This window comes from Bos indicus x Bos taurus, chromosome 5 (assembly GCF_003369695.1).
Source record: "Bos indicus x Bos taurus breed Angus x Brahman F1 hybrid chromosome 5, Bos_hybrid_MaternalHap_v2.0, whole genome shotgun sequence".
In the NCBI taxonomy this organism is placed as follows: Eukaryota; Metazoa; Chordata; class Mammalia; order Artiodactyla; family Bovidae; genus Bos; species Bos indicus x Bos taurus.
The window spans coordinates 56,673,127-56,689,469 of record NC_040080.1 but is presented as its reverse complement, the minus strand read 5'-3'; the positions used below and the strand labels follow the sequence as shown (position 1 = coordinate 56,689,469).

Here is a 16,343-nt window from a genome sequence, read left to right as displayed (position 1 = left end):
GTCAGACCTGAAAATACGCTGATGATTACATTATTCCACACATTTTGGATGGTGCCTTTAAAGTCTTGGCATGAAGTCATGAACAAAAAACACAATGAGATTTGTATGAAGATTCCTCTTAATTCCTCTAACTCATAAAGGCTTTGGTTTTAAAAACTCAAAAATATAGCTGCATAAAATGAACGGCTTTACCTGTATCGCCAGTTTCCTTGTTCTTGACTTCTGTGGTTGCTGCAGAAGAGGTGAGTGGACTAACTGGAGGGTTGGAAGTAAAGCTTGTACACCCTGTAGATGTGTTGATTTCAAAATATTCTTGGTTGTGATTCATTCGATGAAAATCCAGAGAAGACACAATAGATGTTCGTTGTTTAGGCTAAAATAAATGAGCATGATAAAAGCATTAATATGATCATGCTCATCTTCAGCCCAATTCCCCATCAGTTTAATCTAAGTGCATTTTTCCCATTACACTGTCTGTTTTTTACACATAAAATATAGTTGTGTTTTACAGAGAAACATTAAAAAGTCCCTTAATTCAATAATAAAAAAATGTTTAATGAAAAAATGTCATGGCATAGTTGATAAAATAATTTAGACTTTTTTGTTAGATTTCTCCAGAAGACTGCAAAAATACAGTGCTCAGAATTTCTCTTAATGATCAATTCAGAAAGTTGCAATTCTGAGTCACCTTTCATTCAGCTAACATTTATAAAGGATCCTGCATTTGGCAGACCCTGAGAATATAGAGTCTACTAAAGAAATAAAAGGATCCTTACAATATGGAAGCATAATTAAGGCAGTTCCATTTTTAATTTTCTATATAGTCCAAGGAACTGGGAACATTTGATATTGTCCCCAAGTATCATATGCTCCAATTTCATCATTAAAACAAAGTAAATTTGTATAGAACATTTTCTAGGATCTAAGAATCTATTTGTATTTATAGTGAACTTTGATTTCTTTTTTAAGGATTTAAATTAATCCCCAAATAGCAAAAAAAAAAAGTCAATTTAAACATAAATGGTAAAATCATGGAGTAACAGCAGATATAATCTTTTGTCAGTAATGGATTGTTCCCTATAGCAGTTTTCTGGGTTTTTTTTCCCCCACAATTTTAATTATATTCACATTTTTTTTCTCGCCTAGCAGAGGTTCTAACATCACCCTTCAGAAAAACCGCCGTCTTTTTGGTTCTCAAGATTGTGCACATTTCCTAATTTAAGTCTTATTATGTTTTATTCTTATTATCAATGTTAATGAAATATTAACAATCTTACAATAATAAGAGATTAAATACAATCTCTTTAAAATAAAGTTTATTGTACTTAACTTTCTGCAAAGTACAAAAAGTGCAATACACTTTTGGCTTAGTAACACTTACACTGCCCTCAAATACTTGCTAATTTTATCACTGAACTCCACAATTATTTTCCTGCAAAATATTCATGTTACCATTTCTCTTCCAGCTCATCATGTTTTTTGAAAAGCAGACATTACTTAGTCTATAATCTAAAATATCTGATGGTATCGAAAATGTGTTTTACAGAGCTTTTTTTTACTTAAGGTGTTCAAATTATAACATGCTTTATACTTTCACCCTTGCAATATTTTTATAGGAATTGTTAAGAGGCATAAATATTGTTATATGAGTGTAAGTTATTTATTATTATGACACATGAACTCAGTAATGCAATTCAAATTAATACCCACATAGGACTCAGTTGCTTTTGAAGTATGAAAGACTGGTGTTCAATGTCAGGCTTGATTTCTCATGAAATGTCTGTCCTTGGGGCTACTAAATCTCAATTCACTTTCAATGTTCTTCCTACTAGACTATATAACTGCAATTAAAAACATGGATATGACCCTGGCTCCAATAGAAACACAGGTATGTCATTATCATGGTTTTGTCTCATTGTGTTGTATTTTATTTTTGTTTCACTTTGTATAAAGGCAGCAAACCAAATTTATATGATGTACCCTCTCATAAACATTATAAGGATAAAGCCAACTGATGTGTATGACTCCTTTACTTATAAATGTTTCTGAAATACATGTTTCTGAACCTTGACCACCCAAAGTTTTAAATCCACTAGAAGTACAATTTGTTATACAATCAAGCAAGAAAATAAACTATTTTTCTGCATTAATTTATTCTACTGCTGCTGCTGCTGCTGCGTCGCTTCAGTTGTGTCCGACTCTGTGTGACCCCATAGACCGCAGCCTACCAGGCTCCCCCATCCCTGGGATTCTCCAGGCAACAACACTGGAGTGGGTTGCCATTTCCTTCTCCAGTGCATGAAAGTGAAAAGTGAAAGTGAAGTCGCACAGTTGTGTCCGACCCTCAGCGACCCCATGGACTGCAGCCCACCAGGCTCCTCCGTCCGTGGGATTTTCCAGGCAAGAATACTGGAGTGGGGTGCCATTGCCTTCTCTACTAATTTATTCTACAAGTATCTGCTAAGTGTATACTAAATTGTGGATACCTTGGTAAGCAGTATGATACGAATAAGATGAGGAAGCCATTGTCCCTCTTCTCTGGGTGATTACAGACTTGAAGTGGGAAGAGGGATGGTGAATGAGGGAATAAATCAGCAATCCAAGGATTGTGTGTCAGTACAGCATAGTACAGCGATAAGCATCATGAGAAGTGGACACAAGATGTAAAAGGTGAACCTCTACTTTAGAGACACAATTAGGATACAATTAGGAAAAGCTTCTGCAAGCAGGTAATTGATGGCTGAGTTGAATCTTGTTGAAAGTAAGTGAAAGTGAAAGTTGCTCAGTCCTGTCCGACTCTTTGCAACCCCATGGACTATACAGTCTATGGAATTTTCAGGCCAGAATAGTGGAGTGGGTAGCCTTTCCCTTCTCCAGGGGATCTTCCTAACCCAGGGATCAAATCCAGGTCTTCCAAAGTGAGGGCAGATTCTTTACTAGCTGAGCCACCAGGGAAAGTAGAGGTGGTAGGAAAACAAATGAGGATGGGAAGAGGAAAAGTGCAAACTGCAAAAGGTTCATTATGGCTGTAGAGCAGAGTATGTGACGACAGCAAGTGGGTTCAAGCTGTGAGATACTGGATGTTTCAGGGGACAAATCATGAAGGGCTCTAATGCCATATTAAGGAGTTTGGTCTTTCATCTGACTATTCTAAGAAACCAATGGATGATTTCTAAGCAAGAGAGTTTCATAGCTGGGTTTGAATTTCAATAAAATCATTTTAGCAGTTTAAAGAATGAACAGGTAAGGGGAGAATCTGAGGAAGAGAGACTACAAGGATATTGAATTGAGCCAAGACATAATGGGGTCCTGAGGTAAAGCAGTTGCGGTAGTGTTGGAGATCACAGATGTTTTTAGGAGATACTAAGGAGGTTAGTTCTTTAGATCTTGGCATCTGATTGGATGTGAAAGCTGATTTTCAGGGAGGAGTCTAGGGTGACTCATATATTTTTTGACTGGGTAGATGCCAAAAGATAAGGTTTTTGTGGGAAATATAAATGCACACACTCCTGTAGCAGAATTACACAGATGTACTCAGCAGTGGCCACAGGACTGGAAAAGGTCAGTTTTCATTCCAATTCCAAAGAAAGGCAATGCCAAGCAATGTTCAGACTACTGCACAATTGTACTCATCTCACACATTAACAAGTAATGCTCAAAATTCTCCAAGCCAGGCTTCAACAGTACTTGAACCATGAACTTCCAGATGTTCAAGCTGGATTTAGAAAAAGCAGAGGAACTAGAGATCAAATTGCCGACATCTGCTGGATCATCAAAAAAGCAAGAGAGTTCCAGAAAAACATCTAATTTTCTTTATTGACTATGCCAAAGCCTTTGACTGTGTGGATCACAATAAACTGTGGAAAATTCTGAAAGAGATGGGAATACCAGACCACCTTACCTGTCTCCTGAGAAATCTGTATGCAGGTCAAGAAGCAACAGTTAGAATTGGACATGGAACAACAGACTGGTTCCAAATAGGAAAAGGAGTACGTCAAGGCTGTATATTGTCACCCTGCTTATTTAACTTTTATGAAGAGTACGTCATGAGAAACACCAAGCTGGATGAAGCACATTTGGAATCAAGATTGCCAGGAGAAATATCAATAACCTCAGATATGCAGATGGCACCACTCTATGGCAGAAAGTGAAAAGAACTAAAGAGCCTCTTGATGAAAGTGAAAGAGGAGAGTGAAAAAGTTGGCTTAAAGCTCAACATTCAGAAAACTAAGATCATGGCATCTGGCCCCAGCACTTCATGGCAAATAGATGGGGAAAGAATGGAAATAGTGAGAGACTTTTTTCTTAAGCTCCAAAATCACAGCAGATGGTGACTGCAGCCATGAAATTAAAAGACACTTGCTCCTTGGAAGAAAAGCTATGATTAACCTAGACAACAAATAAAAAAGCAGAGACATTAGTTTACCAACAAAGATCCATCTAGTCAAAACTATGGTTTTTCCAGTAGTCATGTATGGATGTGAGAGTTGAACTATAAAGAAAGATGAGTGCCGAAGAACTGATGCTTTTGAATTGTGGTGTTGGAGAAGACTCTTGAGGGTCCCTTGGACTGCAAGGAGATCCAACCAGTCCATCCTAAAGGAAATCAGTCCTGAATATTCATTGGAAGGACTGATGCTGAAGATAAAACTCCAATACTTTGGCCACCTGATTCAAAGAATCGACTCATTGGAAAAGACCCTAATGCTGGGAAAGATTGAAGACAGGAGGAGAAGGGGACGACAGAGGATGAGAAGGTTGGTTGGCATCACCAACGCAACGGACATAAGTTTGAGTAGGCTCCTGGAGTTGGTGATAGACAGGGAAGCCTGGCATGCTACAGTCTATGGGGTTGCAGAGAGTCGGACACAATTGAGCAACTGAACTGAACTGCATTGATGCCTGTATGCTCTCGGGACTCAGTATAGACTTCTTAATCTATATGATTATGCAAATCTACATGATATTTCCCTTTCTTTCTTTCTTTGAGCAGAGTACTGTGATTTCACTGTAGCGTAGCTTCAATCTTCAAATAACATATCAAGAAGAAAGGAGAGAGGCTAATGGAAATTCCAAAGGGAAGAAATCAGTGATCATCTTATCTCACTCTTATTTGGTTATTCAGAACTATCTATAGTTATCATGAGTCAGCTTAAAGAACATTGAGGTAGTGAGGAACCATTGCCCAAAGTTCCCTGAGTATCTGAGGTGATGGAAAATGAGACTCGTTATGTTAGTCATGCTCTAAGAAGGGGATCAGCAAACTATGGCCTGTGGCCCAAATCTGGCCTGTCTCCTGATAATGAAAATGTAGTTTTATTGGAATACAACTATGTTCATCCATTCACTATTGTCTACAACTTCTCTCTGGAGAAGGCAATGGCAACCCACTCCAGGAGCCTGGTGGGCTGCAGTCCATGGGGTTGCTGGGAGTCGGACACGACTGAGCAACTTCACTTTCACTTTTCACTTTCATGCATTGGAGAAGGAAATGGCAACCCACTCCAGTGTTCTTGCCTGGAAAATTCCAGGGACGGCGGAGCCTGTTGGGCTGCCGTCTATGGGGTCGCACAGAGTCGGACACAACTGAAGCGACTTAGCAGCAGTAGCAGTAGCAGCAACAACTTCTCTCAACACGGCAATGATAGATTTGAGTGGTTTTAACAGAGGCCATATTATCCACAACACCTAAAATATTTACTATCTGTTTCTTTAGAGAAATTGTTAGCCAATCCCTGTTTTAAGGGATCATTTTACATATCATTTTAGTGCTCAACAAAACCATAAGCATAGATTCTCTTTTACTCCTCAGCCTTGTATGCATTTAGGTTGAGGCCATGTAACTGATTAATTGACTTGTTAGTAGAAGTAAGCCTTCTCCATCCCTCTCTTACTCACCAGATGATGTAGTGTCAAGATGAAGGGAGGTCAGTCAACCCACATCGGGCTTTATGAGAAGCTGAAGTAAACATCCTCTATGTGAAACTACTGAGATCCTGTGTTTGTCTGTGGTGGTCCTAGAACTACTTACTCTAACTAGCACAGAATGCAGTGGCTCAGGGAGGTTAAATGATCTACTCAAGATTACATAAGCAGTGGGATTTTCCTGGTGGTCCAGTGGTTAAGAATTCTCCTTCCAAGCATGGGAGTCAGGCTGGATACCTGGTCAGGGAACTGGGATGCCACATGCCACAGGGCAACTGAGCCCACAAGGCTACAGAGCCTGAGCATGCCACAGCAAAAGATCCTGCGTGGCACAACTGAGACCCAACACAGCCAAACACATAAATAAAATAAGTAAATAAACATTAAAAATGAAAGAACAGAAATATTTTAAAATTTTACTTATTTATTTTAAGTGGAGGACAATTGCTTTACAATATTGTGATGGTCTTTGCTATACATCAGCATGAATCAGCCCATTCATACGTGTCCCCTCTCTCCTGAACTTGCCTTCCATCTCCTTCTGCACCTCATCCCTCCAGATTACATAAGTAGTTAGCAGGAAGGACTTGGGTTAGAAAGAATGTTCATGTACTCAGACCTAGAGACAAACAGATGGTGCCTCATAAACACAGAGGACAGAGGCAGAATTAAAAAGGGATATCTATGGCGGGAAATAACAGCAATGGGGGAAAAAAGTAAAGAGATGGTAGAGATACTAAAAATGGAGATAAAAGAAGATGAGTCTGGAATATTTGCTTAAACTTTTAATAGATTATCTTAAAAAAAAAAAAAAACTATTCTGATGGAATCCTGCTAAGCCATTCAATATAAGAAAAAAATCTCTTTACAAATTCACTGAAATTACAAATGGAATTTATCAAATTTCAATGTCTAAAATAAGTGGGGTCTCTAAAATATCTCGCCTGCCTTGTGGCCAGCATTCATATAGCCCTGGCTTCCGAAGGACTTGCTTCCACACATATTCACTTAACTAGAGACAGCAAACTATAGATCATGTGCCAAACCCAGGCTTCTGACTATTTGTGTAAAGCCTGTGAGCTAAGAATACTTTTACATCTTTTAATGGCTGAAAAAAAATAGGAAAATAATATTAGTGACAGGTGAAAATTATATAAACCCAAATTGCAATGTTTTTAAATAAAGTTTTATCAGAACATAGTCCATGCTCATTCACTTATAAGTATTTAATTATACATAGGGACTTCCCTGGTGGTCTGGTGGTTGAGAGTCTGCCTGCCAATGGAGGGGACACAGGTTTGATCCCTGGTCCAGGAACTAGGATTTCAACTGATGCGAGGCAACTGCACACTTGCACCACAACTACTGAGGCTCAAATGCCTAGAAACTGTGCTCTGCAACAGGAGAATCTACTGCAAGGAGAAGTCTGCACATGTCAACTAGAGAGTAGCCCCCACTCACCGAAACTATAAAAAGCTGATGGGCAGGAATAAAGAAGCAGCAAAGCCAAAAATAAATAAGTGAAAGTGAAAGTGAAGTCGCTCAGTCATGTCCGACTCTTTGCAACCCCATGGACTGTAGCCTACCATGCTCCTCCATCCGTGGGATTCTCCAGGCAAGAATACTAGAGTGGGTTGCCATTTCCTTCTCCAGGAGATCTTCCCAACACAGGAATTGAACCCAGGTCTCCCGCATTGCAGGAGAATAAATTATATATATATATATATAAATATATATATATATTTTAAAGTATATATTGTCAATGTCTGTCTTCATGATATGGTTCAGTTCAGTTCAGTTCAGTTGCTCAGTCATGTCCGAGTCTTTGAGACCCCATGAATCGCAGCATGCCAGGCCTCCCTGTCCATCACCAGCTCCCGGAGTTTACCCAAACTTAAGTCCATCGAGTTGGTGATGCCATCCAGCCATCTCATCCTCTGTTGTCCCTTTCTCCTCCTGCCCCTGATCCCTCCCAGCATCAGAGTCTTTTCCAATGAGTCAACTCTTTGCATGAGGTGGCCAAAGTATTGGAGTTTGAACTTTAGCATCAGTCCTTCCAATGAACACCCAGGACTGATCTCCTTTAGAATGGACTGGTTGGGTCTCCTTGCAATCCAAGTGACTCTCAAGAGTCTTCTCCAACACCACAATTCAAAAGCACCAATTCTTCGGCGCTCAGCTTTCTTCACAGTCCAACTCTCACATCCATACATGACTATGGGAAAAACCATAGTTTTGACTAGACAGACCTTTGTTGGCAAAGTAATGTCTCTGCTTTTGAATATGTTATCTAGGTTGGTCATAACTTTCCTTCCAAGGAGTAAGCATCTTTTAATTTCATGGCTGCAGTCACCATCTGCAGTGATTTTGGAGCCCCCAAAAATCAAGTTAGACATGGTTTCCACTGTTTCCCCATCTATTTCCCATGAAGTTATGGGACCAGATGTCATGACCTTCGTTTTCTGAATGTTGAGCTTTAAGCCAACTTTTTCACTCTCATCTTTCACCTTCATCAAGAGACTTTTTAGTTCCTCTTCACTTTCTGCCATCAGGGTGGTGTCATTTGCATATCTGAGGTTATTGATATTTCTCCCAGGAATCTTGATTCCAGCTTGTGCTTCTTCCAGCCCAGCGTTTCTCATGATGTACTCTGCGTATAAGCTATATAAGCAGGGTGACAATATACAGCCTTGACGTACTCCTTTTCCTATTTGGAACCAGTCTGTTGTCCCATGTCCAGTTCTAACTGTTGCTTCCTGACCTGCCAATAGGTTTCTCAAGAGGCAGGTCAGGTGGTCTGGTATTCCCATCTCTTTCAGAATTTTCCACAGTTTATCGTGATCCACACAGTCAAAGGCTTTGGCATAGTCAGTAAAGTAGAAATAGATGTTTTTCTGGAACTCTTCCTTTTTCCATGATCCAGCAGATGTTGGCAATTTGATCTCTGGTTCCTCTGCCTTTTCCAAAACCAGCTTGAACATCTGGAAGTTCACGATTCACGTATTGCTGAAGCCTGGCTTGGAGAATTTTGAGCATTACTTTACCAACGTGTGAGATGAGTGCAATTGTGTGGTAGTTTGAGCATTCTTTGGCATTGCCTTTCTTTGGGATTGGAATGAAAACTGACCTTTTCCAGTCCTGTGGCCACTGCTGAGTTTTCCACATTTGCTGGCATATTGAGTGCAGCACTTTCATAGCATCATCATTCAGGATTTGAAATAGCTCCACTGGAATTCCATCACCTCCACTAGCTTTGTTCGTAGTGATGCTTTCTAAGGCCCACTTGACTTCACATTCCAGGATGTCTGGCCCTGGGTGAGTGATCACACTATCATGATTATCTTGGTCGTGAAGATCTTTTTTGTACAGTTCTGTGTATTCTTGCCACCTATTCTTTTTTTAGGCCCATACCATTTCTGTCCTTTATCGAGCCCATCTTTGCATGAAATGTTCCCTTGGTATCTCTAATTTTCTTGGAGAGATCTCTAGTCTTTCCCATTCTGTTGTTTTCCTCTATTTCTTTGCATTGATCGCTGAGGAAGGCTTTCTTATCTCACCTTGCTATTCTTTGGAACTCTGCATTCAGGTGCTTATATCTTTCATTTTCTCCTTTGCTTTTTGCTTCTCTTCTTTTCACAGCTATTTGTTAGGCTTCCCCAGACAGCCATTTTGCTTTTTTGCATTTCTTTTCCATGGGGATGATCTTGATCCCTGTCTGCTGTACAATGTCATGAACCTCTGTCTACAGTTCATCAGGCACTGTATCCATCAGATCTAGTCCCTTAAATCTTTCTCACTTCCACTGTATAATCATAAGGGATTTGATTTAGGTCATACCTGACTGGCCAAATGGTTTCCCTACTTTCTTCAATTTAAGTCTGAATTTGACAATAAGGAGTTCATGATCTGAGCTACAGTCAGCTCCTGGTCTTGTTTTTGCTGACTGTATAGAGCTTCTCCATCTTTGGCTGCAAAGAAAATAATCAATCTGATTTCGCTGTTGACCATCTGGTGATGTCCATGTGTAGAGTCTTCTCTTGTGTTGTTGGAAGAGGGTGTTTGCTATGACCAGTGCGTTCTCTTGGCAAAACTCTATTAGCCTTTGCCCTGCTTCTTTCTGTAGTCCAAGGCCAAATTTGCCTGTTACTCCAGGTGTTTCTTGACTTCCTACTTTTGCATTCCAGTCCCCTATAATGAAAAGGACATCTTTTTTGGGTGTTAGTTCTAAAAGGTCTTGTAGGTCTTCATAGAACCGTTCAACTTCAGCTTCTTCAGTGTTACTGGTTGGGGCATAGATTTGGATTACTGTGATATTGAATGGTTTGCCTTAGAAACGAACAGAGATCATTCTGTCGTTTTGAGATTGTATCCAAATACTGCATTTTGGACTCTTTTGTTGACAATGCAGGCTACTCCATTTCTTCTAAGGGATTCCTACCCACAGTAGTAGATATAATGGTCATCTGAGTTAAATTCACCCACTCCATCCATTTTAGTTTGCTGCTTCCTAGAATGTCGACGTTCACTCTTGCCATCTCCTGATATGGTTGCAGAGTTAAATAGTTGCAACAGAGACCATATGACTCACAAAGTCTAAACTATTTTACTCTCTGATCCTACACCAGAGAATAAGTTGGTGATCCCTGCTATGCACTGATTAGGGAATATTTCTGAGGACCTGAAACTAAGTAGACACATGAATGATTGTGAGTCAAGGCCAGTTACATGGAGTTGCTGGACCCAGTCCAAAATGGAAATGTGGGGCTCTTTGTTGCAAAATCAGGGAAATAGTTTTCCCTTTATTCCATAGTCATTCTCTAGATCTGTCATGGTAGCTTTATTTGCCATATACTGTCACATTCCCTTGGACACAGGGACACTTACAGGATTAGAGCAGACCTTCACAGGCATCCAGGGGTTTTCCCCTCCAACTCAGTACATATACTCAATCTTGACCATCCCCACACTCAGGGTCTCAGTGCTTGTCAGCAATTGGTGGGCTGGCTGTGAGCACTGGGGTTGGGGGATCAGGTGTTACTTAGTAATATGGGGAGATGGAGGGTTGTGGGACCACAGATGAGCCAAGGCTCCAAGCCCCAGCACATACTCCATTATCCCACTGACTTCGCTTACAAAATACAAAACAGAGATAAGAATTAAGAATTTTAGACAGCTATGCAAGAGTATTAAAATCCAAACATGGGGTTTTCTTAGCATGAAGCCTATTGACACTGCACTGGTCCCACATCAATGAAGCCAGTGGCATCTTAATCATTACTACAAATGGACTAATGTGTGAATTTACTGGTGTCACATACAGGATAGCATGCGTCCCCTACCCTTATTTTGTATTATCTTCATCAATCAGAATCAAGTTTGTAAGAATATGTCTATGCTGTACAGAGATATAAATGAAATGCAACATTCTGATGCAATGCATGCTAAGTTGCTTCAGTCATGTCCAATTCTTTGCAACCCCATGGGCTGTAGCCCACCAGGCTCCTCTGTCAATGAGATTCTCCAGGAAAAGATAGTGGAGTGGGTTGCCATTTCCTCCTCCAGGGAATCTTTCCAATCCAGGGAATATAATGGCATTACTGTAAACCAGATAGATATAATTCACATATGAATAAAATGAGAGCCCCAGATTCCTAACTAGGATGAGATTTAGGTAATTTTTACATTTTAAATTTTCTCTAGATTGGAATCTAAGTTTCAAATATCCACTTCTGTTTCCTCCTCTGTTATTTTCAAATTATTTAACCTAATGGACAGTTATAAAAAAATCCACTTACACTTGAATTTAAGTGGACTTTAAATCATTTTAATTCACTTAATTTAATTATAATAGGACCTCATCAACTCCTAATAAAATGTCAAATAGGACTAAATGGATATATTGGTGTCAGCAAAAAGAAAAAGTGGTGCTAACAAAAGTCAATAATGACATTAAAGTATCCAAGCAAAACTGAGGTTCAAAATGAGTTCCCAGAGAAGATAGATGAATGTCAGAAAAAAAATAAGTGGCATTAGCAGAAATGGGCTTCCCTGGTGGCTCACATGGCAAAAAAAAAATCCACCCGCAATGCAGGAGACGTGGGTTTCATCCTTGGGTTGGTAAGATCTCCTGGAGAAAGGAGTGGCTACCCACTCCAATATTCTTACCTGGATAATTCCATGGATAGAGGAGCCTGTGGACTATAGTCCATAGGGTGGCAAAGAGTTGGACACGAGTGAGTGACTAACACTTTCACTTTCATCAGCAGAAATACCTGGAGATGACAGACTTCCTAGATACTGGCCCATTGATAACTTATATCAACACAAAGCAATATACTGTCAATCAGTGGCAAAAAAAATTTAGATGCTTTCTTATATTTTTTAAAATGGGTATGAAGTGGGGTGGTAAAAATGGGAAGCTAGACCAGTGGTATTTTCTTTTAGGATTTTAATCAACGTGAAATATTTTGTGTATATGGTATATGGTGGGAATTTTAATTCTAAGTTATTTTTTCACCAATGATAGCCTACTGTCCCAATACCATCATTTTTTTCTTTACTGATTTAAAATGCCACCATTATCATGTATTACATTTCTAAATATAGACTAGGTTTACATTTTTGTTCTCTACTGTATTCCTATTGATCTAATCCTGTGCTAATACTACCCTTTCTTAATTACTGTTGTGGCTTCTCCTCCTACTTCTAGAGTTCATAATAAATGGATACTGAATCTCTACAATCTTTCTTGTTTTATATTCTGAAATATTCTACTATTTTATGTTCTATAATTTATTCAAAAACTTCTACCATCAGCCATGTGTCAGGCACTGTTCTAGGCTTTCAAGAAAACATCAGTGAACATGGTATATTTCTCCATCTATTAGTGCCCTCTTTGATTTCTTTCACCAGTGTTTTATAGTTTTCTATATATAGGTCTTTAGTTTCTTTAGGTACATATATTCCTAAGTATTTTATTCTTTCCATTGCAATGGTGAATGGAATTGTTTCCTTAATTTCTCTTTCTGTTTTCTCATTATTAGTGTATAGGAATGCAAGGGATTTCTGTGTGTTGATTTTATATCCTGTAACTTTGCTATAATCATTGATTAGTTCTAGTAATTTTCTGGTGGAGTCTTTAGGGTTTTCTATGTAGAGGATCATGTCATCTGCAAATAGTGAGAGTTTTACTTCTTCTTTTCCAATTTGGATTCCTTCTATTTCTTTTTCTGCTCTGATTGCTGTGGCCAAAACTTCCAAAACTATGTTGAATAGTAATGGTGAAAGTGGGCACCCTTGTCTTGTTCCTGACTTTAGAGGAAATGCTTTCAATTTTTCACCATTGAGGATAATGTTTGCTGTGCATTTGTCATATATAGCTTTTATTATGTTGAGGTATGTTCCTTCTATTCCTGCTTTCTGGAGAGTTTTTATCATAAATGGATGTTGAATTTTGTCAAAGGCTTTCTCTGCATCTATTGAGATAATCATATGGTTTTTATTATTCAATTTGTTAATGTGGAGTATTACATTGATCGATTTGTGGATATTGAAGAATCCTTGCATCCCTGGGATAAAGCCCACTTGGTCATGGTGTATGATCTTTTTAATGTGTTGTTGGATTCTGATTGCTAGAATTTTGATAAGGATTTTTGCATCTATGTTCATCAGTGATATTGGCCTGTAGTTTTCTTTTTTTGTGGGATCTTTTTGTGGTATTCTTCACAGAGCTAGAACAAATAATTTCACAATTTGTATGGAAATACAAAAAACCTCGAATAGCCAAAGCTATCTTGAGAAAGAAGAATGGAACTGGAGGAATCAACCTACCTGACTTCAGGCTCTACTACAAAGCCACAGTTATCAAGACAGTATGGTACTGGCACAAAGACAGAAGTATAGATCAATGGAACAAAATAGAAAGCCCAGAGATAAATCCACACACATATGGACACCTTATCTTTGACAAAGGAGGCAAGAATATACAATGGATTAAAGACAATCTCTTTAACAAGTGGTGCTGGGAAATCTGGTCAACCACTTGTAAAAGAATGAAACCAGAACACTTTCTAACACCATACACAAAAATAAATTCCAAATGGATTAAAGATCTAAATGTAAGACCAGAAACTATAAAACTCCTAGAGGAGAACATAGGCAAAACACTCTCTGACATACATCACAGCAGGATCCTCTATGACCCACCTCCCAGAATATTGGAGATAAAAGCAAAAATAAACAAATGGGACCTAATTAAACTTAAAAGCTTCTGCACATCAAAAGAAACTATTAGCCAGGTGAAAAGGCAGTCTTCAGAATGGGAGAAAATAATAGCAAATGAAGCAACTGACAAACAACTAATCTCAAAAATATACAAGCAACTCCTACAGCTCAACTCCAGAAAAATAAATGACCCAATCAAAAAATGGGCCAAAGAACTAAATAGACATTTCTCCAAAGAAGACATACAGATGGCTAATAAACACATGAAAAGATGCTCAACATCACTCATTATCAGAGAAATGCAAATCAAAACCACGATGAGGTACCATTTTACACCAGTCAGAATGGCTGCGATCCATAAGTCTACAAGCAATAAATGCTGGAGAGGGTGTGGAGAAAAGAGAACCCTCTTCCACCGTTGGTGGGAATGCAAACTAGTACAGCCACTATGGAGAACAGTGTGGAGATTCCTTAAAAAACTGGAAATAGAAGTACCTTATGATCCAGCAATCCCACTGCTGGGCATACACACTGAGGAAACCAGAAGGGAAAGAGACACGTGTACCCCAATGTTCATCGCAGCACTGTTTATAATAGCCAGGACATGGAAGCAACCTAGATGTCCATCAGCAGATGAATGGATAAGAAAGCAGTGGTACATATACACAATGGAGTATTACTCAGCCATTAAAAATAATACATTTGAAACAGTTTTAATGAGGTGGATGAAACTGGAGCCTATTATACAGAGTGAAGTAAGCCAGAAAGAAAAACACCAATACAGTATACTAATGCATATATATGGAATTTAGAAAGAATTTAGAAAGATAACCCTGTGTACGAGACAGCAAAAGAGACACAGATGTATAGAACAGTCTTTTGGACTCTGTGGGAGAAGGAGAGGGTGGGAAGATTTGGGAGAATGGCATTGAAACATGTATAATATCATGTATGAAACAAGTTGCCAGTCCAGGTTCGATGCACGATACTGGATGCTTGGGGCTGGTGCACTGGGATGACCCAGAGGGATGGTATGGGGAGGGAGGAGGGAGGAGGGTTCAGGATGGGGAACACATGTATACCTGTGGCGGATTCATTTCGATAATTGGCAAAACTAATACAATATTGTAAAGTTTAAAAATAAAGTAAAATTAAAAAAAAAAGAATACATCAGTGAACAAGTAATGCATGAAACATTTACACATGTTAAAACTTCAGAGGTGATGATCCTATATTTAATTTTCAATAATTTTTTTGTTTTCTAAGTTAAAAAAAATGATTTCCCTTAAAAAAATAGCCTGTTCTTTTCTGAATTCAATAACCTCCCAAATCATTCTGAGGAAACCAATTCCAATCTTTCTCTGCCATTAATTTTTGTTTTCTGAAAGGTCATTCACTCTATTCATTGATTTTGGTTCCTTTCTTTTTGGTTGCTAATTTTCCTCAAATGTTTGGCATTCTTGGTAAACCATTTTTGATTATGTAGGATACTGCTTCATTTCTCTTTCCTGCTCCAGTTCTCACAGTAGGGGCTTTAGCTGACTTCACCTTACTGAGACAGTTATTACCATGTGGCAGGAAAATAAAGTCAACTGCTTCATGTTGAGGTCATGCTGCTGAGGTGTTTTATTTCTCCACACTAATCCCTAGCTAAATCCAACACCATTTGTTTTTATCTTCCAAAAGTTCCCAAATGCCTCTAATAGCATCACTCCCTACTTTTCATCACTGTTGTGCTGTGCTCAGTTGTGTCCAACTCTTTGCGACTCTATGGGCTGTAGCCACCAGGCTCCTCTGTCCATGGGATTCTCCAGGCAAGAATGCTGCCTGGAAGATGGAGATGAGACTAAGACTAAGAACCTTAGTCTCTTGGGTCTCCTGTATTGACAGACGGATTCTTTACCACTGTGCTATGGATTTATTTTTATTTTTATATTTATTTTACCATTTTAATTGCTGTAAGGAAGAAGATGCAAATACTTGGGCAAATACTTGCTGCTGCTGCTGCTAAGTCGCTTCAGTTGTGTCTGACTCTGTGTGACCCCATAGACGGCAGCCCACCAGGCTCCCCCATCCCTGGGATTCTCCAGGCAAGAACAGTGGAGTGGGTTGCCATTTCCTTCTCCAATGCATGAAAGTGAAGAGTGAAAGTGAAGTCGCTCAGTCGTGTCTGACTTGTAGCAACCCCATGGACT

At 39.1% G+C, this 16,343-nt stretch overlaps 1 protein-coding gene across 14 annotated transcripts in view; it reads right to left on the bottom strand.

Annotated features, from left to right (window-relative positions):
* Positions 1–16,343, bottom strand: part of ANKS1B (ankyrin repeat and sterile alpha motif domain containing 1B) — a 1,175,033-nt gene that overhangs the window by 686,125 nt on the left and 472,565 nt on the right. For all 14 annotated transcript variants that reach the window (XM_027542059.1, XM_027542058.1, XM_027542067.1 and 11 more), the window contains exon 12: positions 193–373. In XM_027542059.1, coding sequence (XP_027397860.1) covers positions 193–373 — 181 coding nt within the window. The remainder of the gene's footprint in view (positions 1–192; positions 374–16,343) is intronic.